Below are 27942 nucleotides of genomic sequence, written 5' to 3' on the forward strand. Positions count from 1 at the left end.
AGCCCGGCTACCTCATTCATTCCCCCCAAGCCAGAGATCTGCTCACCATCTCCGTCTTATTTCTCTGTCCTCAGCTTATTTTCCTTGCTGCTACAGGCTTCAAGGAGGCGGCGTACAAAAAAAAAAAAAAAAAAAAAAAAAAAAAAAGGGAGAAACGTTAAAAAAAAAAAAAAATACAAAGCGGAAAGCCCCCCAACTGTTCAATACACCGCTGGGCAGGCGCTGGGCAGCATGTCAGCCCCTTGTCTTCCTCTCCCGCTCCCCGCGCAGGAGCCGCTCCCGCCGTGCCCGCCCCGCGGGTGCCCGTCCGTCCCCCGCGCGTTCCCCGGGAGAGCGCCCCGGCTGCACCGGCTCCTCCCGCCTGCTCACCCACCGAGGCAGCCGAGTAGTCGGAGCCGGGCTGATTTTCCCCTCCCACCTCCACATTCCTATTTACAAAGGGTATCCAAGACCATCTTTATCCAACGGGGGGGTGGGGGAGGAAGGAGGGGGAGGTGGAAGTACTCATTAACCCTTTTCTTGCATTCACCTTTTCTACTGTGATTTTTGGAGCACACAGGGGAATTCCCTTTCTCTACAGAACACATGGGACTCGTTGCCACCGGGCCCGCGGGATTCCCGCTGCCGCACCCCGGCTTAGCCGCTGACGGTGCTCCTGACGGCCCCAAGGCCGCTCCAGAAAAAGGTCCAAGGGCACGGCTGGAAAACGCGCGCCCTACCCAAACTAATGCTCGGAAAACAAGCGGAGCAGCCCGCGGGGAAACGGGAGCGCACTGCTCAGCCAGACCATGATGCCACCGCCCGCCCACCTCTTTTTGTTTGGGTTGTTTTTATTGGTTTGTTGTTTTTTGGGATTTTTTTCCGAGCAGGGCACATTCCTCAACACTCGCACCTGGGGGCAGGAGCGTGGGGGGCGTGAGGGGCCGCGCGCCGTACCCGCGCGCGCCGCCCGCCCGCGGCAGCACGCGAACCAGCGCGCGCCTCCCGCGCCGCGAATTTTCCCATTGGGCGGCGCCGCTGCGATCGCGCCCGGCAACCGGAGCGCAATTGACGCGGGCCCGCCCCGCCGCCGCGCGCTGCCGGCCGCGCCACGCGCCATTGGCCCGCGGCCCTGTCCGTCACAGCGCGGCGGCCCCGCCCCGGCGCGCGGCGGGCGTGGCCGGAGGAGCGGGAGCAGCGCGGGGCGGGAGCGGGCGCGGGGCCGCGCTGCCCGTGTGGGACAGCGGGGAGCTGGTGTGCGCTCAGCAGGAGCGACAGGGACCCTTCTGTCACCTCCCCGCAGGGGTACCTGCCCCGCCTGGCGGGTTTCTGCGCTCGGGAATGAGCGCTGCCGTGCGCAGCTGTTCGCCCGGAGGCTGCGGGCCCAGCTGGCGGCTGACATGCTGTGGCAGAGGGCCCGTCAGGTGCAGCGCAGCCAGGTAATGCTGGCACGCGATCCGCATGGATTTGTCTGACGTGACCTTCTCGCCGTTTGCAGGGTCTGTGCGATGCCATCGTCACCTTTCAGCTTTGTCTTTGGTAACCTGAATAGCTAGAGCTTCCTACGCCCCTGTTTTATATCGTGTTATCCCCGTCATTAATGTTGCTTCTTTGAATAATTTCCTGTGGTTTTCCTCCCTCCCTAACCGTGGATGCCAGAAATGGTGCAGCGTCCAATGTCCCTGTGCTGTGGACAAAGACAGTGTTACTTCCCCGTGCTCTCCTATATATTCTGTATTCTATGCAGTAAATGGTTAGAGTAGTCCAGTTTACCACGCTATTACCCTGAGAGGTCACCCTGAGTAACAACTAAATTCTTTTTTGAGGTACTTTTTGCCATGCTAGCTCCATCCCTGCATTCTTTATTTTCAGATGCGTTTCCTCACATTTTATGACATTAAAAATGCAGTTTCCTGAACTGGGATGACTTATTTGGCACATCAGATGATTTTATAACCAGTTGTGAATTATCCACTCATTTATTAAGCTACAAAATTTACTAAAAAATATCTGCATCATCTAGATAATTGATAGAGATATCAAACCAGATCTGAGCAAGAACCCATCTCTAGAAAACTGTCACAATCCCTGATGTCTTGTGTTTAAAGCTGCTTTTTGAGACCTCTCAGGGAAAAGATATTTAATCCATCTAAAGTGTGCTTTATGCATTCCAAACAATGTACATTCCAGCACTCGAAGAACAAACTCTTTAAATAAATGTCAGGACTATTTCTCTTTTGGTTTTTTAAACCAACTCGGGACAATTTTGCAAGTTTTTCATTAAGCTTCTGCTTGTATTTTAGCTTTCTCCAAGAGAGGTTCTGCCCTGACAGTACCACCCTTTTAAAGTGGATACAGAGTCAGAGCCTGCTTGGGATCAGTCTGTTCAAGCTTGACAAACAATGGGAGCTATACATTGATCCCCTAGGACAGCGTCTAGAAAGGGCAACAATAACCAAGCTGGTTTACACAGAACAAAAGGTAGACACAAGAATAAAAGGAAGAGTCAGAATGGTCACCAAATTCAGTATTCACAAATTCTTGCAGTGGACTAATTTTGTGCAGCCTCCTAAAAGGCTTTTAAAATAACTCTGAACTTATTCTTACTTCCCATATGTATTAAAATTAGCAAAAAAAAAAAAAAAAAAAAAAAAAAAGAGTAAAAAATACCATTAAGTTTTAAACCTAAGGACACTTTCTTCTTCCCATAGACATGACTGCTGCTGAAGGTATGCAGATTATCATTTAATGATTTTAAATGGGTATCTAGCATAGAAGCTTAAACAATCTTTGGTCACAGTGATGAGTCTATACTTTGAGACTCAGAGTGCCAAGAAGAAAAATGTATTACATTTAATGTGCATGCATTTTACCAATGTCAATGTAACAGAGATTTGTATAATTTGTCTATTTAGTCATCAGATAACTGCTTTAAATAACAACTGTGTACCTGAAAGCATAAATGCATTTTAGGTTTATATGTCTCAAGGTAATAACTGCAATCTATTACTGTGTTTCAGAAGCAGTAGTACAAAGAATGATGATCATACACTCACCCAGTAATTTTCATCAGTAGATCTCCAGAGACCTTGCGAAGGTCAATGCGATCATCTCATTGTTGATGATGGAGAAGGAAAGCATTGAGATGAACTTGCTCAATGTCATGTGCCAGAACAGTGCTAAAGCTGACAATTGTCTTCAGATTTTCTGTATCTTCTGTATTTTCTGTATTTGCCTTGTAAGCCACCTAACACCATATACCCCTGGGAAGTATTTTAATTACTGTTTCACATCTTGTGTGCATTGTGTTTGTCAGTGTTAGAACCTAGAACAGCACTCCAGGCTTTTGTGGTGTTTCCTTACAGGCTTCCCTATAAAACATTTTGTAATTTACAGGCTCCACTGAAACCCTCTATGGCCACTCATGAAAAAAAGTCAGAAATAAAGATTGCTTGAAAAATGAAATATTAATATTTCCGTAGGACAAAAAGTTTACACAGATCCAATCCCAACTGAAACCTGCAGATCTAGGTAAAATTACTAGATGTCTGGTTATCAGTTCTGCGCTAATAACTGAAAGCAAGTCTGATGTTGTCAGTTGTGTTTTCCTCAATCCTCAGGAAAGCTGTCCTGGCTGGAATTCATCCCAGTGCAAGCTCAGGGCTCAGTGACTTTGGGGCCTTCCTGGAAGAGAGTCTGTGCTGAAGGCGGTCAGGGGAGCAGCACCCCACACTGCGCCTTGTTCTAGGGGGCAGGAGCTACATCCAAAATTGTCAACAGCTGGGGTGTATCTGTCCTCAGAGGTATGAGTGCTGTGAAGCTCAGATCAGCCATGTAATGTTATTATCTCACATCTTCATAGAATCACAGAATCAGCAAGGCGAGAAGAGACCTTTAAGATCCTGAAGTCCAACGTCATTACCACTGTAACCTCTATAAACCACTAAACCGCATTACCAGATCTTAAACACCTCCAAGGATGGTGGCTCTGTCACCTCCCTGAGCAATCTGTTCCAATGCCTGACAACCCTAACAGTGAAAAAAAATTTTTTACTACCCGATTTTCTCAGCTTGAAACCAGATACGCTGACAGCAAGCTGAGGCAGCCAAGAAGCAGCTCAAACACTGAGATGATTCCCCAATGCACGGGGGGTGGCGGGCGGTGTCGCACCGGCCCCTCACACACACCGGGGGTGCAGAGCCCCGGGCACCGGGGGGCTGTCGGTGCCGGCGGGCCCTGGGCACAGGGAAAGTGTCGGTGCCGGAGGAGCCCGGGCACAGGGGCACCAAGGCGTGGGTACCGGAGGAGCCCGGGCACAGGGGCACAGGGAAGGTGTGGGTGCCGGAGGAGCCCGGGCACAGGGGCACAGGGAAGGTGTGGGTGCCGGCAGCGCCGGCGGGAGGAGCCGGGCCCGGCCCCCGCAGGGGCGGTGCTGCTCGGCCCCGCCGCCCTCCGGAAGCGGCGCGGGGGACGCGCGGTGCGGCGGCCGTGGGTGAGTGAGCGGGGGAGTGCGGGGCCGGGGGTCACCGCGCCTGCAGGCCGGGCTCGGACACAGCCCGGCGGCGCCTCAGCTGCCACCGGCAGCCGGGAGCTGACGGACTCCTGGTTTGGGGGGCTGTGGGTGCCGTTCCTGGCCACCGCCACAGCCCCGGCCCTCCGCGCCAAGGAAGGTGCTGCTCCCGAGCGCCATTTGCTTAAGGTTTTTATCCTAAATTTATCCAGCAGCACCTCTGGGGATATTTTCAAGTGTCAGTTTACACCTGTTTTCCTTGTTTATGCGATGGCATTAAATTTCTGCGTAGGTGGTGGCTGGTTGGTGCTTGCGTCACGTGCAGGAGTAATTTTAAGTGTCCAAGAGTAATAAAGTAGTTTTAAAGTTTTAATATGTGGTGGCCTTTTGAGGTCAAGAAATAGTCACAGGTAGACAGTGAAAGCTACTAATGTCTTCTGGTGGTTCCTCCCTGAAGAAAACCTAAGAATTGTACAAGCTAAAACCACAGCTGTTATCTAAGCCCTGCAAAAGGCTCTGGGTCTGCAGATCCGTGGCTGAGGAGAAACTCGTGCTCTTAGAAACTGGGGCAAAGGCTGTTTTACTCCATGCTCGTAAATGTTTCTAAAACATGTGGTGAAAGGTTATTTTTACAGGCGTTTGTTCTTCATGGGAACTGTACAGTGGACCTAATCTAGTAAAACGCCAGAGAGAAATTAAGCAGCTGAAAATAAATTTAACCCGTTAAACTTGGGAGTGCCATTCACCCTACATGTTATTTGTGTTTCGTAAGTCTTGTACTTTTGCATTGCTGTCTCTTGCAGGGAAGACTGACTCTTCACCTTGGTAGGGTTACAAAGCCTGGATTACTTACAAATGCTCTTCATAGGCAGCAATGTGGAAGTCATCAAATTACAGATCCATCTATTCCACTTCATCTTTAGTTATTAGTATTGCTGCTGGAGCATATGGTACACAAGGGAAGTGCAAAAAAGAAACAGTAAAATGCTTTAAAAATGCAGCCAAGAGACACTTCTCTCTGAGGGGAAAAAAGTGGATTACTTTTAAGAACTAATCGAGCATCTCTTATTTTTGATGATTTTAAAGTTCACTATTAAAAAAAATCTCATTTCAGTAGTGCAAGAAAATACATCCAAGTTTATGGCCCTTCTATGGGCATTTGAGGAGGGTAAGGCTCAGTTTCATTTGGACATACTCAAAAGAGACAGTCAAATAGTTCTGTGCTCTGCTGACCGTGAGTTATTGTTGTAGTACATAGAACTAGCAGATTCCAGTGACTAATGTTTTTTAGCTGTGTTTTAGACTGCACCTAAACAATAGTTTTGGATCAGTTGAGAATCAATTGAGATCACTGTGGTAACTGACAGATGTTATTTATGATACTTCATTTGTGAATATGAAACGCATGACAAATGGCTTCATTTTTCAAAGCCTGCTACTGGGAATTCTTAAGGGTAAAACGGTTTTATGCCAAATTGTGAACTGATTGCTTCTAATCAACCAAATGATGGTAGAACCCTATGAAAAGAACATACACAATCTATCATGTTTGGGTCTCTTGAAAGTCCTAAATGTTACCTTATGCTGGCATGTATCCACTCAGGCTTTTAACAGATCCTTCAAATGAGCAAAACAACACACTGTGCTGTCTAACAAAGTACTGTAGCACAGAACAAGAATGTTAGTTACTTTAATGTCATTTCCAAATTAGCGGTGCCATTTGGAGCAGAACGCTTAATTACAGGATGTTTGTGGTTCTTGTCAAGCTGGTTTGTGTGTATTAGGCATAAGTTGGACAGCAAACTAGAAACATTACAGAAATAGAAGATTGTTGCTATCATGTCATCCTTGCTAACTGTTGTCTTATTGACTAGGAATAAGCAAACTAGAAATTATAAGAGCTCATTATCTAGAGAGCAGTCTTCACTGTCTCCAATCTAGAGCAGAGGATTTCTGCTCCCTTCCTGTAAACCATGCCACTTTGCATAGTATCTTTATTCTGGCTTTTATTCTCCTCCAAAAGAAAATCACAAAGCAAGTGATGTACCACAACTTAGCCTTTTCTACTTGTACTTTTTAAACTATGGCACCACCTGCATCTTTAAGGATAGTTCTGAAGACAAATATTCTGCAGAAACGGGGCTTGAAAATCAGCTTTTGATCTAGCTTTGGACTTGCTGTAGGATCAAGTTGCAAGTGGAAGTCAGTGGTGGTCTAATCTTTTTCACCTTCTCTCCTTGGTGTGTGGGGACTCAAATGAGTGAGGAGGCTGAGTTGAGCACATCTGCTTTGCTCCAGCTCTGTGCAATGTGCTCACCTCATCTCTGTGGTAGTTAGAGCACCAGCTTTTATGTGAGTATGAGCTCAAGAGAATGGCACCTGCATAAAGACTTTTTGATGGAATGTTTATGTACATACCTTTACTATGACAGCTTCCCTTCATGTTTTTTTCCTCTTAGTGTTTTGTTAATTATCATAAATTTGGGTCTGACTTACAGTATGCTTCTTTTTAAGAATTTAAGGGTAATATCCACAACAGGTGTTGCAGGTGCAATGTCAGCTTTTATCAAAGAAGGTGCAAAAATACATTGCTTGCCTCCTTTGCCAGTTAAGTGTTGCTGCAATTTTAAGGGATAGCTCTGTTTTATCTGGCTTAAACACTTCTATCTACATTAAAAAAAATATATAAAAAAAAGGGCTAGACTGTTTATATAGGACCTATAAACATTTATGCTTGTCTTAAGGCCAGTAGGCCCTAATAAAAAATGCTGGTTTGATATTTGGGGTTAATAAAACCATCAATTTAACTTAAAGAACTGTAATAATGTCAAGCAGGGTTGATGGGGTGACAAAAAAGGTTCTGTCAAAGCAAGTAGTACCTAATAATAATGACTGAGGATTCTAGAAAGGTATTGAGGTGTTCAAAATATTTTTCTTTCTGGATAATTGTGATGAGTATTGCAAACTTATTTTGCAGCTGTTTTCTGGCTGGCAGTTTTTGTTTAATCTTTATGCTGGCCAGTAACTTCTCATGAACAGCTGGACCTACTTGATTATATGAAGGGAACTCAATAAATCAGCTAATGGAGCCTGAAACCTGTTTATTAAAATAGTGATCTTATGAGTGATTAATTGCAAACAGGTTTTTATCAAGTAATCCATTTAGCTACATCTTCATTTTATGATGAGTTTCTAAGGCAGTTATTTTGGGATTGACTTGATAGAGGCAAAGAAAGCCAACACTGTGATTTAATTCAGTTTTCTCAGTGCCTTACTGTGCAACCTGTTAAACACAACATAGTTGGGGTAACTCTGCTATTGGTGCTCTTCACTCATAGATTATGACTCAACTTGGGAGGGAAATTCCTCTTGTCAGCAAACAATTTAAAATACTTTGAGGTGTATTTATATATATACAGACACACACATGCTCTTGTGCACTAATTTTCTTGTCAAGCATGTCAAGAGTGTTGCACCTATTTTTGAGTTATTTCATGTCCTGCAGCAGAAGAGGCTCTTTACAGGATATTGGGTTGCAAGACTGAACTTGTGCTGTGACAAGAGCAGGTTGGTTGTAGTGCTGAACTGTGACTTAACAGGAGCCATGGGCAAGCTGTTAAATTTAAAAAAAATCTGTATACATGTTGCACTTGTTCTGTGTTTGGTAATGTGGATGTAGTCAAGATGATCCATTTCCTGATATCTCTTACGACAAATTATGTAGAAAGTGTCTTTCTTGGTCTTTAATTCCTACATATATTGAAAGTACAGTTAGAAGTCCTGCTTTTTGTACAGAAGTTTTTCCAGTCTTTGGGTTGCTCAGGTGGGCTTAGAGTTGTGGTGTTGAATTCTGCCTCCCTCTACCCTTGACTTACCTAGAAAGTCCTTGCATGGCAAAAGCTCTCAGTAGCAGTAAAAAATGGTTATGTGTCATTGGGTGGTGGCATTCTGATAATTGAGCAACCACAAAAAGTAAAGATCAAACTCCAGTTTATTACCAGAAAAATGTTAATTGGATCAACACAAAATATTTGAAAGCTGTCTTGTTGTTTTGAAATGGGAAGTGCATTTGTCATTCCATCTGCATGGGCAGAATTTTAAATATAGCACAAGTGCTGGAAACTCCTCATCAAAATGTAAACTCTGGACACAAAATATCCAGTGTATTTCTGTTTCTACCTGACTTTTTACCCAATGCTAAACAGTAATAATCTCTCCTGGGCACTGATAGTAGCTTGGCCTAAATTAGACTTTATATTCAGGTCTGTGAGTGTCTTTAATGAGGCTTTTTCTGGCTTCTGCAACAGTTTGAGTCTTATTTTCCCCTTTATTCTAACAGAGGCATTTTGCCTTACTTAAGAGAGGAAAAAAAGTAAAGCTGCATTATTGGTAATGAGCAGAAAATTGCATAACAGTCTTTTTTTCATGTATTGCTAGCACTGAAGACTCTTGTCAGTATTTTCCTGATGCAGTTTTTTTCCCTAAAAATCTGAACTAGCCAGGCATAGCATTGAAAGAACTACCAAAAGAATTTAGTTAGTAAACCAGTCTTTAGAACTATTCTATTTTGAAAGTTGTATTTTATTTGTGTATTTTATTGTGAGCTATTAGTCAGTACATTGCAATTCTTAAGCTTCAGCACAGCAGCCAGTTTCTCTTTTTATAATTTGCAGTATAATAGATAATCTTTATTTACATTTTAGGCTATTCCAGAATGACCTTGCATTGAGCCTCTGTGGAAGAAACAAGATTTAAACATCAGTTCTTCAATGTGCATCCTTCTATTCAAATTTGACCCACGACCAGCTTCAAAAAATGCATATAGGTAAGATGGTTATAGTTAAAACAGACTTGCTTCTGCAATATTTTACACAGTTTCTTTTTGTAGCCAGTTTGTGAATTACAAACTCAAATCAGTATTGTGTGTTCAGTTGTGCTTTTATAGTATTTAACTTCATGGATTTCCCTATTGGAGGAGTTACTGTAGCCTTTTTAGAATCCTTTGGTTTTAGACTATGTCAGGAGTCTTGGGCTTTGTAATCATGGGCCTTTTGCTGATGATTTGTCATGTGCTGTGTAAGTCCTTTAAGTATTGTACTCCAGTGTCTGGAATTGTCTTAGTTTATTATTTAAACTAAGGGGAATCCTCTTTGTTGGGCATCACAGTTGTAGCTGTTCCCTGATTTCAGTGTGGTAGATACTTTTAGACCTTCCAGTTTGTAGTCAAGGAACTTCTAATAAGTGTCCTAGTCTTACACCTCCCCAAAATCTGCTTTCAATTAAAACTGTAGGCAATAAACTAATTCATATGTATAAAATATTTAGCCCAAAACTGAAGAAAAAATAAGCTTGCAGGCTTCTAGTTAGTTTATAAGAATTTCTCATTGTCATACAGTGAGTTTCCAAAGTATTAAATATCCAGTAATAATTTTCTCTCTCATTGTAGCCTGTCATTTTATAATTTCACATTCAACATCAGTATCTTTGAGTACACGGAGTATGTAATAAAGAGACAGCACTTCAGGCTGTAAGCAGACTAGGAAGGTTTATTGCTTTCTGTATTTATGCATACTGTATAGGTTCCATATTACTTTGCAGGGTACAAGTGTTGGTATTCATTCAGAAACCATCAGAGTCAGTCTGCTCAGTAAATCATTGTGCCTTTCACTGACTTGTTTTCTTGTCCTCTTGTATTAAGAAGCAGATGCCATTCTATAGAAAGAAAGGAAACAAGAACTGAAACCTCAATTGTCCACAGAGTGCATTCCTTTCTGCATCTGGAGCCTGCCTAAAAAGGGATTTTGTTTATGATGTGACTGGTGCTGAATTAATATATCCATTTATTTGATCTGACTTTCTTTGTGTTGGTAGTTTCCAAAAGACAGATTCATCAATTTGATGCCTCTTGGGAAAATCTTTTGTATGTAAACTGCAGTTCCTTGCCAAGTGAACTTTCTGCCATGATCAATATTTAAAAGTAGAACTTAGAGCAGTTTGCTTGCTATAAAGAATTGCATCAAGATTAAAATTATTAATTTATATCAGAAAGCAACTTGCTGTCACTGTCAAAACAGGACAACACTTTTGAGATGTTTGGCCCAAATTCAGAAACCTGTAGAGTATTTAATTGTGTTTAACTTTCTCTATATCTTTTGTTAAACAGTGCCTTGCTCTGTACCTGAGATAAATCACTCTTTGGGTGATGAATGCCAGGCCACAGTGTTCTTGGTGTTGTATTTTAACATAGGTTACATAACCTTAGTCTTTTTTTTTTTTTTCCCTTAATATACCATAACTAAATATTTTTGCTTTTTTCAGGAGAATGTTGAAGTTCTTTCTTTTTTCATAGTTACTGTGTTTTTTTCACCTTTGTCTTGCTTTCTGGGTCTCAGGTCTGAGTACCAGCTGGGAGTGGTGCCCAGCCCTCCTAATTCCAAGCAGCATTATAGCCACTGGACCAAGTGAGACATCTCTCTACAAGTCCTTGCTAAGGATGATTTTTCTTGACATTCCAAGCATCACTGTGCTGTAGCTCTGTTTATTTCATGGTGAGGTCTTGGAACAGTTTTCCCAGCTAAAAGGGGATTCCTGTACCTGCAGACAATGATTTCTGTGTCCATCACAAAGCAGGCAATTAAACTTTCCTTACTGTTCTCTGATTTGCATTTCTAACTGAAAGAAGGTGTCAGTAATAGGCAGTAAAAGTTAAAAAGACAAACAGCTTGTCATTGAGTGAGTTCACTGGCTAGAAGAAAATGGCCAAGCTAAAACATGTCCTCTGTAACTCTTGGGAGAGTTTTCCATCCAGGTATACTCTGGCTTCTAGACTAATATATTGGTCAATTTTCTTGAGATTCTAATTAAGCAAAGAGCTCACTCTTGTGACACACTAACAAATCCATCTGCCTGTACCTTTGTAACTTGTTCTGTTTTCTCTCTGGAGACCTGTTTGTGGTAAAGTTTAGTGCAGCATAACAAGCACTTTACTGTAGTCCATTATTATTGTCAGAGGTAATATGCTGCCTTTACATCTTTCTGAATAGTGCTGTGTGCATCTTACAAATAAATAAATGTTTCAAGCTTCAAAGCTATAATCACAGCCTCTCTTCTGGAACTGAATTGCATTGTAGGAAATTGCTTTAATGGAATGATTTCTCATGTTTTCATTTCTCTCGATATTAAAATAAATCTTAATACATAAATCCTAATACAGTTGAATTATTTCAGCTATAAAAATAGCTGGATAGGCTTTTTGCAATTTATTAGGAGATGAAGGTCACTTAATATTGCTCCTTTTCAGTATAATTATGTTTCATAAAAGACAAATAAATATGTTTTTATTATTATGCTCTTGTATACTAGCCTTGTGCTAAATTTAGGGGTCTGCATTAAACTTGAGATGGAGAATATTCAGTGACACAAGAAAGACTTCACTTATTTTTAGTATTTAGATACTATAAACAAGCTGTAGTTTCATGTCAAGAATTGTTGAAGGCAAAGTATAATTGAAACTCAGGAGATGAGAAGTGCACTTCAGGCAAACTATTTTTTAGAAGTGGAGATACTAATTTAAATAAAAATCTGTGTAAGGAGGCTGCATCTTTTTAATGGAGCATGTTGAAGTAAGATGACAGAAATTTGGTAAACGAGCAGAAAGCCTATAGCTCAAAGATTAGAATCAGCTAGAAGAAGAGAAAATATGTAAGTTTGAAAGGAACAATATTATATTTGCATTGGAAAGATAAAAATGTACATACACTTTGCTTTCCAACAGATGTTATCTTTGTTGGGCAAAATACTAAGCACTTACCTTACAGAAAATATGTCATTGAAGTGTCAGGTTTTTCTAGTTTCTCTATGGTTGATTATGATTCTTTTTCTGTGTATTTGTAATGTGCAACTTGTACCTCACAGTCTTCTTTTAAAACACTGTATTAGGGAAGAGATAAATTTGCAGGAAAGTTCAGAAACCTGCAGAAAATGTAAGTACATCTCAATGCCAAACAAAGTAATGAGATGCCATTGGAATTGATTCTTGTGTGTTGTGACTAAAAATTAGAATTAAAATTGTATGGTCTGTCTTCAGTTTCCAGTAGCAAACTTGTCTTCTGCTGTGCAGCTGTAATTGAGATGCAGCTGGTAGGAGAAACTGACAGTGAAGAAGATACTGAGGTTATGGAAAACTGGTTAAGAAAATCTGCAGGTTTTTGAAAGATGGCATTTCATTAAAATTAAATTAAGCAACATAGCTGGAGAGAAGGGGGAGCATTCACTGTCTCTCAGCTGAAATACAGGCAGGTGATGTTGTGGGTACTGATGAGCAGGACTTGGGGAGCTGCTCTGGAGCTGTGCAGGTCTGTCTGCTGCTGCTGCTTTGAGCCTCCACACAGGACTTGCCTGGGGTCACAATTGTCTTTTACCTGTACTTGGATCAGCCAAATCCATTACCTGCTCCTCAGGTGAGGATGCTCTACCAATGAAAAACACTTTAAAAAAATTCAAAATAACAATAATTTTCTTTAATTAAGCTGTGACTTTGCACTGAGGACTTGAGATTGCTTATGTGATCTTAATTCAGTGTCTTCTATTGTAAGTATTATTTTTTGAAAACACCACTTGCTTCATTCACTCAACAAGATGGACTTGCTGAGTGTCTCATGAGAGTGAGAGAGAAAGCTGCTGTCAGATGTCAGTCGAACTTTACACTGAGTGATAAAGGTGAGATGGGAGATAAAGGGTAGTTTCATGCTTGAAATGAGTTAATGCTCTGGAAAAAATTGGATTCTGTGCCTGCCTGTACTGTGAAGTTCCAATTTGTAAGTAATAGTGTCTTTTCCTCTTGTGTTCTACAGGCTTATTCTAGCAGCTAATAGGGATGAATTTTACCACAGACCATCCAACTCAGCCGAGTTTTGGGACAGCAGCAATGAGATCCTTAGTGGTATGTATGTCTTGCTGTTTTGAGTGTTTTCAATATAATTTATAAGAGAGTCATGGCCTGGATTAGGGTGGTGGTGTTGCCTTTCTAATAATAAATTTTCTTCTTCCTTGTACATCTAAGGAAAACGTTGTAAGTTTGAAATTTTTAATATATTAAATAACCTAATTCTTAATTATTCCACTAGGTCTGGATATGGAAGAGGGAAAAGAAGGTGGAACATGGCTGGGAATCAGTAAGAAAGGCAAGATGGCAGCCCTGACAAACTATATGCAGCCAAATATTAATAAAAATGCAAAAGGAAGAGGTATGAACAAGTTGAAATAAAAAACATAAAGGGAAGTGAACAAACAAGCCCTGATGTTCCAGTAAAATAGTGATGATTACAATACTAATTTTCTTAACACAGCTTTATGGACAAGTAGAATGTTTATATGCTGTAAACAAAATTTTTGAACTTACGAGTTTGAGTACATATATGAGGAACTTGACTTGGATAATGATTTTTTGATCAAGCAGGCATAAGTAAAACAAGATGTAGTGCCTAGAGCCTGAAGTCTCATTCATACAAGAAATGCAACAGCACCATCTCCTCTTTAAAGTAATTCAAATTAACAGGTAGAACAACTAGCCCTAGCCAAGCACTGAGCTAGTTTTAGGTTACAGTTGACTTTTTTGAGTGTATATTGAAACAACTGTGTCAGGGAATGTAACTTGGATTATGCTGGATTTAGCCTAAAAGATTCTTCTTCCCCATTGATAAATTAGAGGAGTAGAAATAATAGGAAAAACCCTCTTTGAAAGGGGATGCTCAAAACAGCACATCTGTGGGGTTTTTTAAAGTAAAAATAGGTCTGTTTGTAACTGTCATATGGTACTGAATTGGGAATATATTGCAATGACAAAACATGTTATAGAGAGAAACAAATGAATTGTGTCATTTATATTTCATTTTAGGGTCATATATCAGGGAAATGAAGCAAGATAAGAAAGAATTTTTAAGGTGGAAGGAAAGGAAAGGTGCATCCAGTCCAGAGTAGTTAGTAAATGTGAATTCTGTAGAATTTTTGACCAAGAGCTTTTGACTGAATTCTTCAGAGTAAAAGTCAAGCTCTTAATGTGAACCTGGTGCGATGATGTAAGACTTCAAAATGTTGGTTTGCTATTTGGGTTGGTTTTGTGGTTTGGGGTTTTCTTCCACTGTTACAGTCTATTGGCAACAGGAATCTTTATCTTCCTGTTTATTTTACCAGGCCTGTCAGAATAGTGAGCACACACATACAGGTTGCTCTATGTACTTCTCTTTCTTAGGTGCTCTTGTAACAAACTTCTTGACTGCAGATCTGGACAGCTACTCTTACTTGAAGAAAGTTTCAGAAGAGGGACATCTTTATAATGGATTTAATTTATTAGCAGCTGACTTGAAGTAAGTCTATAAAACATCATCGTTGAAATGTCAGAGGAAGAAAGATAATAACAGTGCTGTAGGTACAAGTCATAGCACTGAAGTGTAACAATACAAATGCCTGTCACAAACTAAAGTTAAAGCTCACGTTTTTTGCTAATTGGCTTGCAAGGCCCAATTTTATTGTAGTCTTCCTTTCCTTTGTTATTGTTTATCTTCCAAGCACTGGAGGGCTATCTTGTATTCTAACCATTGCTTCCCACAAAACTTCTTGCAACTCCCTGATAGGCTGTAGCCAGTCTTTACCCTCTGAAGGCTCTGGGGCTTGTATTTTGAGAAAACAAAACCTTGGCTCATAGTTTCTCAGACACCTTATTTCTCTGAGAGTTGACATGCTGCAGCAGGATTAGAACAGCTGAAAGCTTTCAAGCCATTATTCCTGTCAGAGTGTCTGTCATTAATCTTTCCTGAAACATTAAAAATCAGCACAAGAGAAGGAAACATTAACTTAAAGTTTCTGTAGCTGAGAAGGGATATTGGATACTTGATTATAATCAGCATGGGTTAGCACAATCTTTTCACTGCTTGTGCCTGTGTCTATGCCCAAGTACATCTGCTGATTTTCCTTTGCATTCTGCCTGGTGGAGAAGAATGGAAATCCAGAGCTAAGGCATGTCCAGGCCCTGTGTCAGTTCCCAGTTGGATGCACACTGCATGACCAGGGGCACACTGCTGCTTTGGCACACTTGGTGCAGAAGCATTAATCTTACTAGACAACCTGATGGTGCAGAGCCTTTTCCCACTCAGCCTTTCTGCATGCTTCTGGGAATGCACTTAAAGCAGGAGGCCAGAGTGTTTACTGTTTTCAGTGGACATAATTCCTAGCACCCTCTGACTAACTGGCCTTGTGTTTACATTTTTCCCTTTCTGTATTAGACCACCTTCAGCTGGTGGCTCAGACTTACCAGTCGGTTCTGTGAAGATACCATGAGTGTATTTCTGCTTGAAGTAAACATACTGAAATAAACATTCTAATCATATGCCTGCTTAGAAATAAACATATAGGTTATGTTTTCAGAAATTCAACCCAGAAGATGGCCAGGCAGTTGGAGGGTTGGCTGTTTTTTGATCTTTTTGCTCTCTCCTTTATAGTCTCACCAGAGACTTTCTACAGCTTAGTGGGACTCTTATTTTTAACGTGCATGGGTTTTGACACTTTTATTGTAATAATCTGTTTACTCTGTGGCATCTCTTTATGTCAATTTAAACACTATTGATTTCTTGTTTTAAGAAAATTACTTACTACTTTTATTTTTCTGATTTTTCAGTTTATCATCTGAGTGTACCTGCTGAGTATGAGAGTCATGAATATTTATTCAGTTATGCTAAACATACTTTTATGTTGATTTATAGCATGTGGCAAACAGTGTCTGTCTGTTTGGAATCTTGTGGAGCTGCAAAATTGGCTTCTAGGAAGACAGTGTTCCCACTCCTCTCATTTTGACTGTCTGTAAGTCTGACTGGAAAGGAGCAAGGTTATCAGAGGCTGGACTGGTCTCTAAGTAAATACCTGCTTGACATTCAAAGGGGTTTTCCTTCTTTCTCCATTTGTGGTAATGCCTGAAGGCAGTGAGCTGCTTCTGTTGAGGATCAGGAGTTCATTTCTGTCCTGGGGAAAACCTGTGTATATGTCCAAAAATCTACTGCTACAGTTACTTAGATTTTCATGGGTACTTCAGCTTGTGTCAGGGCTGTTGTGGCAGCATCTCACTTGTGTTCTTTGCTGCCAAGTGTGTAATACAGACTGTCCCTGAAGGACAAATTGTCAGCTTCTTGTCACCCACCCAGCAAGTGTAGAGTCTCTGACAGGCTGTCAGTTAGAACCCATATAGTTTATGTGCAATGAGGTCCCTGTGTAACAGGAGTGAATCACTCTCCATGATGAATAGACAAATTGTCCCTTACAAACAAGTCAGCTGGATGGGATTGCAGAAAAATGCCTTTTGGGTGAGCTTTTCTGCTTTTCACAGCCAGTTTTCAATCTCTGCAGGGAAAATGTAGTGAACTATACCATCATCTGCAGGCTCTCATTCAGCATGGCTACCATGACCTGGCTGGTTGGGAAGCATTTGATTGCTCTCCAGAGATTGGATTTAGGTGCCTTTTCAAAGTGAGATGGGGTCAGAGTGCTGGTGTGAAAAGAGCATGGGTGGTCAAGTCCCTGGGATTGCTCCATAAGCTCATTTCCTTTTCTTCTCATGCACTGTCCTAATTCAGTATCACCTTTTGCAGAGTACACCTGTCTTGCTTCCTGTGGCTCCCTCATGAAAATGAGGTACTTCTCCATAGATCTTGAGTCATTTCCAGTGGATGGATGGACAGTCCAATGTCAAAATGCTTCCTCTGTTCTGATCTTCTGCCTGGCCCAAACTATTAGGACAGTGCCAAAGAAATGTTTAGACACTGACACCAAAATCAGAGTAGTGTTTTAAGGCAGACTTTGTATGCTGTGAGTATCCAGGAGAATTCTTTTCACCATTTTATTTGACAGTAGGTGGTACGTGTTTGAGCTTTATAGTTGATGGTTTGGTGTTTGCTTATTTTTAGCTTCAGAATGGAAAGAGTTGTCTGATTAGCTCATGAACATTCAAAAAAAGAAAATAAATCTGTGAACCATACTACTTATTGGAAACCACTGTACAGCATTTCAGTGTTGTATAGCATTTCAGTGTTGCTGCCATTTTCAACTTTTGTCCTTGCACAAAAAATGCATGCACAGGTTATTCATAAAAGAATCCAGTGTCTTTGTCTGTAGCAGAGTAGAGCTCAGTGCCCAGGGGAGTGATCACTTGGTGATAACCACACTGTGCAGCTTTACTGCCTCACTACTTCTTTCCTTTTTCTTTTGTTCTGAGTTTTTGTTGGACAGGACTTGGAGCCACCTTGAAGTTGAAGCAGGACAGGAGTGCAGAAGGACATTGCTTATGTTTCATCAGCATTAGGAAGTGATGTGGCAAACTCTGTATGGCTTTCATGCTGCTGTGAAGCTTCTGTTACTACTGAGAGTTGTGCTGCATAGAATATTTCCTAGAACATTTATTATTGCTTACATTTTTTGACAGAATGATGTAGCTAAGAGCATAATTTTAGTTTCTTTCCGCTGTCAGCTATGGCTGGGATTTAAAAATGTCTATTGGGTCCTATTGTCATCACTTTAATGATGCCTTCATTACTTCTTCAGTGAAATTGGCATCTATACTTGTAAGGCTGGGAGGGAAGAGAATCTTGAAGATAGGCCAGGGTTTTGAGGCTATTGCTGTGATCAAGCTTAGAGTGATTTTTTTTTTCATCTTGACTTCTGCTTTGATGTTCAGTACTGAGTACTTGTAAACAGTAGGAAGGGAATAGGTAGAGCCAAATGATAAAAGAAAGAGTAGCTGACTGGCACAGTGAACTAAATTTTGAAAGTATCCCTATTTCAGAAGTATCTTGGGAGGCTTTAGTCTTCTTTGACAGAAGGCAGCAGCAGTGCAGCAGTGGAGGTAAGTGAAAACATTCATCTGGGGGAGTGTGCATGCCATAAAATACAGATGTCCTGAATTAGTGACCCTGCAGTTTGTATGCATTCCCTGCCTTCTTGATAAACTCCAGGGGATCTTGTTACTGAATTTGTCAGTGACAGAAATCTTGGAAGAGATGCTAGAGGATTATATTCTTTCATGTGAAAAGCAATTCTAAAGGAAGTCAGCAGTGCCAGCTTACTTACCATGCAGTCTCATCTATGAGAGGCCTTGTCTTGCAGCTGTGTTTCAGGGCTTCCTTGTGCCATTTGTTCACCTTTCCATCTAACACTGTCTTATGAGACTTCAGGTTATAACAATTGCTTTGATCTTTTCTCTTCACAGACCACCTACAGCAGGAATTTGAAGAGTAGTTAATGCAGCACTACAATAGTTTGTGATTTCTGATGTCTTAACTAAAAAAAAATTCTAGGTGGGCTGTTGTCTGTGGAGAGTTCAGGTGGTCAGTAAGTCTTGACATCAACATAAATAAATTTGAACAAGGATCTTAAGGATGCGAAGAAAAAGATAAGGAAAATAAATGTTTTTTAAGCCACTAGAGGAAAGTTCAGAAAAATTACACATTTCTTTTAACAGTTGATAAATTGTGAATTGAGCAACTGAGGTCTTCTTATATGATATTTAGCATAAAAACAGAGTACACAATATGCTTGATATGATTGCTGTCTTCTGCCTGTGCTAAAAAACCTGATCATCTTTCTGTGTGGTATCAGAAAGCTCTTATGGTTTTAGAAGGAGGAAGAGCAGTGCACAGAGAAAGGCACTTCTATTTTTGCTTTATGTGGGCTTTTTTTGTCTTTCTCTTCTTGACTCCTCCGACTTCTATAATTAATAAGTTAATATTTCCTTCTTCATTTGGCTGTCTTGCAAAGGACACTTTCATAATGGCTTTTCAAGAAGAATATAAACAGCTAAATCAAGACTGCTTTGCTTCTTATTAAGGTTTGAGAAGCGGATGCTAAGTTATGCAGAGCAATTTAAGTTCCAGTACATCATTAATGAGATTGCATTCTATATACTCTGATTTGCATCAGTGCAGAGATACCCTTTTATCTTAGGAAAAAAATGAGGAGTTGGAAATGGCTTCTCTCCTGTATTGTGTTTAATGCTACTTAATCCAAATTCAATCTTAACTGCAAGTTTTGTATTTGGGGTTGTTTTTTGTTTGTTTGTTGTGGGTTTTTTTTTTTCCATTTGGAATATCTATCTGCTGTCTAAGGAGCTGGAGCTTGGGAGACAAATTAAAAATTGAACTATGGTCAGAATGTGTTTGTTAGTAACTGTGAGCAAATAAATCACTAAGGGGAAATACAGAATTAGATCTCATTGCTGTATTCTGGCAAATTGGAAAAAAACCCTGAGGAATCACTATTCCATGTCAGCTGATTGAGGGATGTTGAGAGTGAGCCATCTAATGGCAATCCATTTCCCATAGGACACACAAGGCTTATTGATGACTTTCTTTCTGTTGTTTTTTCCCTTATCAGTTGGTTTGGTGTTTGTGTTGTCAGTATCAGTGTGACTATTTAAGTCCTTGCTGTTTGGATATGCTGATAGTATCTCTGTCAAATAAAAGTTGTTTGCGCTGTTGGAAGCTGTCTCTGAACCTTGAGCAAGACCCTCCCTGCACTGTGTGCACAGGAGAGAGTGAGTGCTGCAGCCAGTGCCTACAGTCAGAGAGATTCAGTGACTACAGTGCTCTGAAAACACCCAAGAAATGCACAAAGAACCCAACTATGTCCTGCAGCATTGCTGAAAGTGGGCCTAAAATACACTTCTGCCATCTAAAGTGGCCCACAGCTGTCAGTGCCTTAGAATGCAGGAAGGATTCAAGAGGTGATGGGGAAAAGGGTACTTGCTGTGATGGACAGTTGCTTTGTTTTCACATGTCCCCTTCTCCTAAGCAAGTAAATCTCCAGTGAATCAAAACCATACAGGTTTTTGTCATTAAGCCTGGCTACTTCCATGCAGAAGTTATGGGATTTTACTGAATTTTATTGCTGTTATGTTTAAAAATAATAATGGTACTTCTTGACAATGGTGCAGCTAATACTGTGTTTTGAAAGGAGGAAAGTAATAAAACTCATCCAAGTCTAGTATCATAGGAGTAACAGTGGGAGAAGCATCTTACTGTGCTCAGAGATTGCATGAAATTAAAGCATAATCAAATATAGAAGCTGATGGCTTTTCAAGGAGAAATTTGTATTTATATTTTTCAGTACCACCAAAGGAGATGTAATTTGCTACTATGGAAACAAAGGAGAACCAGAACCTGTTTTCCTAAATGCTGGTAGGTTTTCTTCAGAAAGGTCTAAATATTCCCTTTTCTTATGTAGCTGTGTATTGTTCTAGTAATTTAGCTACTTAAGCATTGTCTTCATTTACTTTTTCTTTGCATTCTTTAAAAGAAAATAATATTAAATGTCCTTGAAATCATAAATAACTTGCAGTAAAGAATCAATAGTTCATTAAAAGTTTCTATCCATGTCAGTGTACCCACCTGCAGTGCAATTAGTGGGATACTGCTTAGGTAACTATGGCAGAAGGACAGAAGTCTGTCTTGAGAAATGGAATTTTCAAAGGATCTTACCCTAACTCCCTTATCCAGCAGTTTGAAGGTCACCATATGACTGTGCTCCCCAAGGGACAGAGCTGGCTTTAAAAAAAAATAAATCTGTCTTATCAGGTAGGTTTATTTAAAAATATTTTAAATCTAGCTCTTTACTTGCTGGCTACAGAGAGCAGTGCTCCAGAAGTCACCATCAAAAAGGTAGTTTAAATGGAACCAGGACACATGGAAGGCTCTAAGCAGTGTAGCTGGTTGGTAACAGTTGATGGCAGATTACTTTGCCAGCTTGGGTTAATAGTCAAAATGTGGCTGCCCAGTAGGCAAATTGTTACTGTAGAAATTACAGCATAAATTCTTGGAAACAACTGTTAGATTTTGTACAGCTACAAACATAAAACAGGTTTTAACACAGAATTTTTTTAAAATCTGGCCATTGTAATAGAGTCACAAATTCTAGGTATCTGCAGACTGTACCAAAAATGATCCTGGTTCCTGTGCTTAGACAGCAGACTTTTGTGTACATGGCTGCCTTTAGGAGGAAAGGATGTTTGGTAATCTCTCTTGTCTGGATTGTGGTGAGAGAAGGGTCCTTCTTGTCATCCAATGTTGTTTTTAAGTGTTTTTCAAGAGTAAAATCAAATCCCAAGATACCTTGTGATTATTATCCATACACTGGACAAAACTAGATTGCAGAAATTATAAAATTCTGTTGTGCCTTCATGGTTTAGTAAACTAGGAATTTAAACTAACTGCTGTAAATATGAATTAGAGGACAACTAAAATCAAGTGCTGAGCATTAGCACAGGGGAGTGTTTAAGCACAGCCCAGCATAAGATGGGAGCCTGCTGTATTCTTCTGTCCAGTAATGGGGCTTGTGTGTTTATGGCACACCTGCAGGTAAAGATGAGCTGGGGAGTCACTTAGACTTTATTAATTTTTTTTAAATCTGTAATGACAGCTGAAATCACCAGAATGCAGTTTCCAATTAAACTGGGCTTTTGTGTGTGTGTATCTGTGCAGGAATATATGGATTGAGTAATTCTTTGTTGGATACACCATGGAAGAAACTTCAGTATGGGAAGCAGCTTTTCACAGAAGTGGTCAAGAGAAGTGAAGAGCTTACCAAAGAAGACTTGGTGAAGGAGCTTCTTACAGTGATGAATAATCAAGAGCCGTAAGAAAATGATAGCTAAAATTTACTCAAATACAATATGACTAATTTTTGAAAATGCATACAGAAACTGTTTTGAAGGGAAAAAGCACTTTACCTTGATATTAATTGAAAGTAGTGCTCTTACAGAGCTTGACTTTCAGCAGTATTGATTTTTAAGCAGGAGACACAATTAAGGCTACTGGAATCTTAGACCTCATCAGGTGTGCACTGTTCAACTGTGCCCTTTTTTTTATAAAGATTGCACTTCTCTTAGTAAGGGCAATGAGTGCATGACTAGGGATGTGCAAGCTGCTTGCTGTCAGCTTTTTGAAGGCTCACAGAGTTTTCTTACTGCACTTAAAGAAAGCACTTACTTACATAGATCATAAAATTATTTGGATGAGAAGGGACCTTAAAGATCTTCTGGTGCCAACATCTGTCATGGACAGGGACACTGTCCAGTAGCTCAGGTTGCTCAGAGATGCATCCAGACTGGCTTTGAACACTTTCAGGGGTGGGGCACCCACAGCTTCTCTGGGTAACCTCTGCCAGGACCTCACAGAGGGTGAGCAGGTTTGTGCAAATAGGTGTTACTGTTCTGTATTGCTGCTCAGAGTGTAGAGGGAGAGTGGGGAAGCAACACTTCAAGCACCACTTCATCAAAAGTGCAGTTGTTTCAGGCTAAATGGGGGAAGGAGATAAGGAAGTGTTAGTACAATTCAGCTGTAGGAATTCCATCAAGGAAGTTTCAGTCAAGGAAGTCCCCAAGAGATGAATTTGAGATGTCAGGAAGGTTCCTGCACTCACAACTGATTGCACAGTGAACCTGAGCCCATCAGCTGGATGTTCAGAAGGAAAGGAAGTGATCCCATTTCAGTGTGCAGAGATGGAGTAGGGTACAGGAGGTGCTGTGGTCTAAATTCATATCTTTGCTCACCATCAAGGTAACTTTCATGTTCACCTTGATATTTGTCTGGGAACTGATTAGAGTTGAAGCAAAGCTGTTTCTGGTGTGTAAATCCAATTTCCCAAAGTTAACAGCAAATTTTAGTGCCAGCATTCATGAATATGGCATTCTTCAGTGGTTCAAAATAAAGTTTTATATAAGAACTCAGACATCTGAGCAATGAGTAGTAATTGAGGAGTCTGCTAAGATGTCTTAATAGCTTTTTTCATCTGCTATCACATCAAATGATTTAAAAAACAATTGTTAGACTTTATACTTTCTACTAGTAAAAAGACAAAGGTATAAGATACAATATAGTCAAATGATCTTCCCTTAATGTTCAGTAATTCCATTTGATCTCATCTGAAACCATCTGATTATAAAAGGAACATATTTACTTACAAAAAGCAATATTTAAAACTAAGCCTGTAATCTTTCCAAATCACACTTCAAGATGAAATGATCTTTTCATAATAAATATGAACATGTGGATATGCACTAGCTTTGAACTTTCTTAGAATATCCTGTTTCATATTACTTTGTGATCTCTTTGTGTGTGCATATTACAGGAATTTAGTGGGTACAGCATTTGGTTTAATCATGGAATTCCATTCTTTCCTGATGGTTTTTTATCCTTTACACCCTCTCCTCTGCTTCAGCCCTGCCTTTGATTGTGATCTCAGGGATGTCCTGGAACTCCTTCCAGATCAAAAGGGATAAATGTGTTAATATGGAAAAAAAATTTTTTTTTTTTAAACTACTTTCCTACTTTTTTCAGTCAATTACCAGACCCTGCAATTGAAGACCAGGGGAAGGACTATATCCGTCCCATACTGAACCAGTATGCAGCCGTGTGCGTTCGCTGCCCCGGTTACGGAACAAGGTAAAAAATGGATAGCCAGAAATAGATGTGTACTGGATCAGAGCATGTCTGTGATCAAATCAAAACTGCTAGTGTAAGTTCAAGTTTTATAGTGACTGTTTTAATTTTTTTTTTTTTCACATATTAATCTGATATAATTCAGTGATGTGTTTCTTTGGTCAGTATTTGAGAGTCTGGGATTTGCTGCTTCAGAGCATTTGAAGCTCCCTCTGTGGTTCATCTTTGATGGAGAGCACAGCACAGATTTAACTTGTCCCAGACAAGATAATAGAGTTCTCCTGGTTCCCCAGTGTAGTAGCAGATCTGAGCACTTCTAACTTTGATCTTATCAGAGATCCTGCAGAACACATTTCTCCTCCACGAGCAGGAATTGTGTCATCTGCATTTCTAAATCAGTTTTCCTTAGACATAGCATTGTAAAATGGATCAATTTTCATACATTAAAAACCTATTGCTCTTGTTCAGAAGAACCTGCATTTCCATGTCTCCCCTAACTGATGCTGCTGTTTTTACTGAGACCACACTCTGCTCTGACTTCATTTAATCTTCAGTGGGACAAAATTGCTGGTGAACCCTGTTGCTGCTAGTAGGGAATTGCTACTCTAAAAGTCTACTAATAATTTTGTCAGATTGGTCTGTGGTATGGTCAGTCATAGTATTTCCTCTGTAGAGGTGGGAGTTGATAAGCAGAGTGCTCACTGCTGAAGGCATTTTAAGTTGGTATTCTGAGAGAGATACTATTTACAGTGGTTTCTTTAAATGTATTAAAAGAACATTTTTAATATAGGATAATGAAGACTTAATATGGTAACAAAGCACCTTCCTCCCCTTGCTTCACAGATTGGAGTCCAGCCATTTCAAAGGAAACAGGGATAACTTGGTAGAAATACTGACCTTCTGTTGGTGAATTAGCACACACTTCAAGTCTCCCTACTGCTATAATTGTATGCTCACACTTACCTTTCTCTTAGCAACAGGGCTTAGTGAATAGAGGTTGTTAACTAGGCCTCACTTTCTTATGAGGAAATTAAGTGCTTTTTTATATGAGTGAACAACTATGAAGTGACTTGGGAAAGGCCACCAGATCAGGATGGTGAAAAATTCCCAGTCAGTCGTCCCTCTGTGGAAGGGTACTGCAGTGTCCACAGAGAAATGACACCTTAGCCAAGCGAAAATGCAATAGATGCACAACTGGCATCTACTTTTCATGAAGACAAATTTCTTCTTTGGAATGTTCCTAGAGAGGAAAACCTTTCTCTGTGATCATGTATCAGTGTCCTGTGATAATAATTAGCAATGTTTAAATCTTAATGGACAATTGATTTGAAAAGAGAGCTATGAAGAGTGCTGTTGATATGAACAATCCTCATGGATACATGTAAGCTGTGAAGAAAAACTTATTTTTATGTTACTTCTTTCTGAATGGGGTTTTTTGTACTAAGTTGAAGCTTTTACCATACTGTCTGCTATGAGCAGATTTGTGTGTCAGTGCTGCAAGTGCAGCAGGGAATCAATGCAGTGGAGTGACAGAATGGACTGAAAATGCCCATTTGAACTTGCCAAGATGATTTCTACCCTGCTCGTGTGATGATGATGTACTCAGGAAAGAAAAAAAAAAAAAAAGGGGGGGGGGTTAAAACCTTTGGGAATGAGGGATGGCAGGCTGGAAGGTTTTAGAGGGAGCCCAGGTGTAACCTTGTGTGCTTTTGCAGGACAAACACGGTGGTGCTCATCGACTGCCAGGGACGCGTCACCTTCACCGAGCGCAACATGATCAATGCTGATGTCAGCCAGTGGGAAACAAGCACCTATGAATTCAAACTGCACAGTTAACAACTTTCCACATCAATGGTTTGTAATAATAGCCATGAGAGAACAAGCCATTAAGCTCTAGTAAATGTTTTGTGCCAACCTCCATGAGCTAAAAATAGCAAGGAAAGCAAAAGTTTAAATAAACTGGTAGCATACTCTGTCAAGCTCACAAATGCTTTGGAGAAAACCAGATGAAGATGCTGTTTGTACATGAAGTAGCAACTTATAAGCAGAAATATTTTATTTAATACCACCCTGCTTTCAGGGCAAGACCATCATGGTCCAAGACAAAGTCATTGCTCTTTTGTAGGTGTGGATTTTTTAAAGATGTCATAAGTAGACTTAAACTTGGTTCTAAAGTTCTAAAGATGGGGAAATATTTGCTGCTTTTATTGCTCTACATGAAGGTTTTACCAAACTTTGCTTTACCTTCCACATATGCTGTTGAGATTGTATAGCTGATGCCAGTGTGCATTAAATGAATGTATGTTATCCTGGTAGTATTAAGTGCTTTAGTCTCATTTAAGCTTTTCAGTTCCATGGTGCAATGTTCTGCCTGGGGAGGGCAGAGAGGGGGGATTCTTTACATTTGTTTTTGTATAGACAGTACAGCAATAGATCTTATTTCTAAAACTTGCTCTGAGAATCAAGGTATGGAATTTAGTTCAGTTTCTCTTCACTTTTACTGAAAAAAACATGGGAGCAGACTTGCTTGTCTTTGACCTTAATAAAACTACTTGTGCTGTGACATCCTGTTTCCTGATAGTCTAATTAGCAATATTGTTTTTGTTATTTTCTTCCCCAGCAAGCAGGTAAGGAATAGGTACCTGTTTGCAAACAGAAGCTGAAGATGAGGTTTTCATGTATTGGCTGTTTTGTACATATAAAATTTTGGATTAATTTCTTTATTGGTATAATGTGTTACAGCCTGGAGTGACTGCTCATGGATTTTTAGTAAAAATAGCTATGTGTTGTAAGGTGACACTGTTGCAGTCTTACATTGCTGAAAAAGTTGGGTATTAAGAGGTACTTCCTATGTTCTAACACCTGTGAATTAAAAAGCTATTTAAATGCATGCTTTTTTCAATTATTCAGTACCAGTGTAGGTAATGGAAGATTCTAGCTAATATCAAGATATCTAAAAACCCTGAGCTATTTTTGTTTCTATTCGTATTCTGTTTTGACTTATTTTGAATACTGAATATTAGGTTAGTAGTGGATTATCACTATTTTTTTTTTTCCCTTTAGGTATTCTGACTGTATTTTCACAAGCCTCTGATTTGAATTAATTATTGCAAAGTAGCCAGATTTTTGATACTCTTTGGAAGATGTGCAGCTGTGTTTCTGTGCTCAAGCTGGTGTGTTTGGGCATTTTCACATGTGTATGTGTGTAATGGAGGAAACAGGAAAGAGCCCAAACCTTGGAATTACTTTGTCATATCAGAATAGCTATTTAAGTGAGATTTTTTAACTTCTTTGGAAGCTTGTGAGAGTTTTGTCATTGGCTTCAGTGGAAACTGAAGGATCAGGACTGCTGTGCAGATATCAGCAGGTGGTGCCTGTCCATAGAAGTGATAAGTATTTGTGAAGTGCATGATCTACTCTGGAAATTAGAGTTGCAATGAATCCACTGGAAGAAGGAGACTGTACCTACAGTTAACAAAGAAAGTGTTTTATTTTTATAAAAGTATTTTTAATAATAAAAGGGAATTTTAAATACCAGTTTTAAAGGATATAAAGGAAAAAAGTATATATAGGAAACTATTGCATAGCATTTTTTTGCTTATATATCGTCTCTTCAAAGTCATACATTTGCAAAAGATTTTTGTTTCCTGATTTTTTTTCTATTGGAATGGTAGTGGAAGAAATTTTAAACTGTGTAAGACCTCAGTTATGGTTTTTTTGCTTAAAATTGTATTGTAATTGTTGTTTACATGTGTGTTCAAAACTAGAATTGGAATAAAGTCAAGCTGGTGACCAGTCTTTATTGACATTAGTAGATTCTGCATTTTTGCACGTTTTTTGTTCATTTGCATGTAACTTGGTGTGATACAATGAAGTAAAATCTTTAATGCCATATTAATAATGAAGGAGTTGTAATTTAAGTTCTACTTCTGATACTTAATCCCATTTGAAGAGTGCTGTGTTTTTTCTGGGGTTTTTGT

General features: G+C 40.0%; 2 protein-coding genes across 5 annotated transcripts in view; one reads left to right on the forward strand and one right to left on the reverse strand.

Moving 5' to 3' along the window:
• Positions 1-344, reverse strand: part of ARVCF (ARVCF delta catenin family member) — a 245823-nt gene extending 245479 nt beyond the window's left edge. The window contains exon 1 of the mRNA XM_079322400.1: positions 47-344. The gene's annotated coding sequence lies outside the window, so the exon portion shown is untranslated. The remainder of the gene's footprint in view (positions 1-46) is intronic.
• An 814-nt stretch (positions 345-1158) lies between these two features.
• TANGO2 (transport and golgi organization 2 homolog) lies at positions 1159-27882 on the forward strand. Of its 4 annotated transcripts, XM_079322307.1 has the most exons (10): positions 4335-4472; positions 9194-9315; positions 13343-13431; positions 13616-13735; positions 14740-14854; positions 20634-20704; positions 22004-22157; positions 23861-23965; positions 25678-25816; positions 27026-27882. In XM_079322307.1, the coding sequence occupies exons 2-9, from the start codon at positions 9260-9262 to the stop codon at positions 25796-25798; spliced, it is 831 nt and encodes a 276-aa protein (XP_079178433.1). In that variant the 5' UTR covers positions 4335-4472; positions 9194-9259; the 3' UTR covers positions 25799-25816; positions 27026-27882. The 4 variants fall into 4 exon arrangements, with proteins under 4 accessions (XP_079178432.1, XP_079178434.1, XP_079178433.1 ...); XM_079322306.1 differs by lacking the exons at positions 4335-4472; positions 27026-27882 and adding an exon at positions 1159-1418 and having other exon boundaries at positions 25678-26525; XM_079322305.1 differs by lacking the exon at positions 27026-27882 and having other exon boundaries at positions 25678-26525.
• Positions 27883-27942: the final 60 nt, after the last annotated feature.

The sequence above is a fragment of the Erithacus rubecula genome (genome assembly GCF_903797595.1).
Source record: "Erithacus rubecula genome assembly, chromosome: 19".
Classification (NCBI taxonomy): Eukaryota; Metazoa; Chordata; class Aves; order Passeriformes; family Muscicapidae; genus Erithacus; species Erithacus rubecula.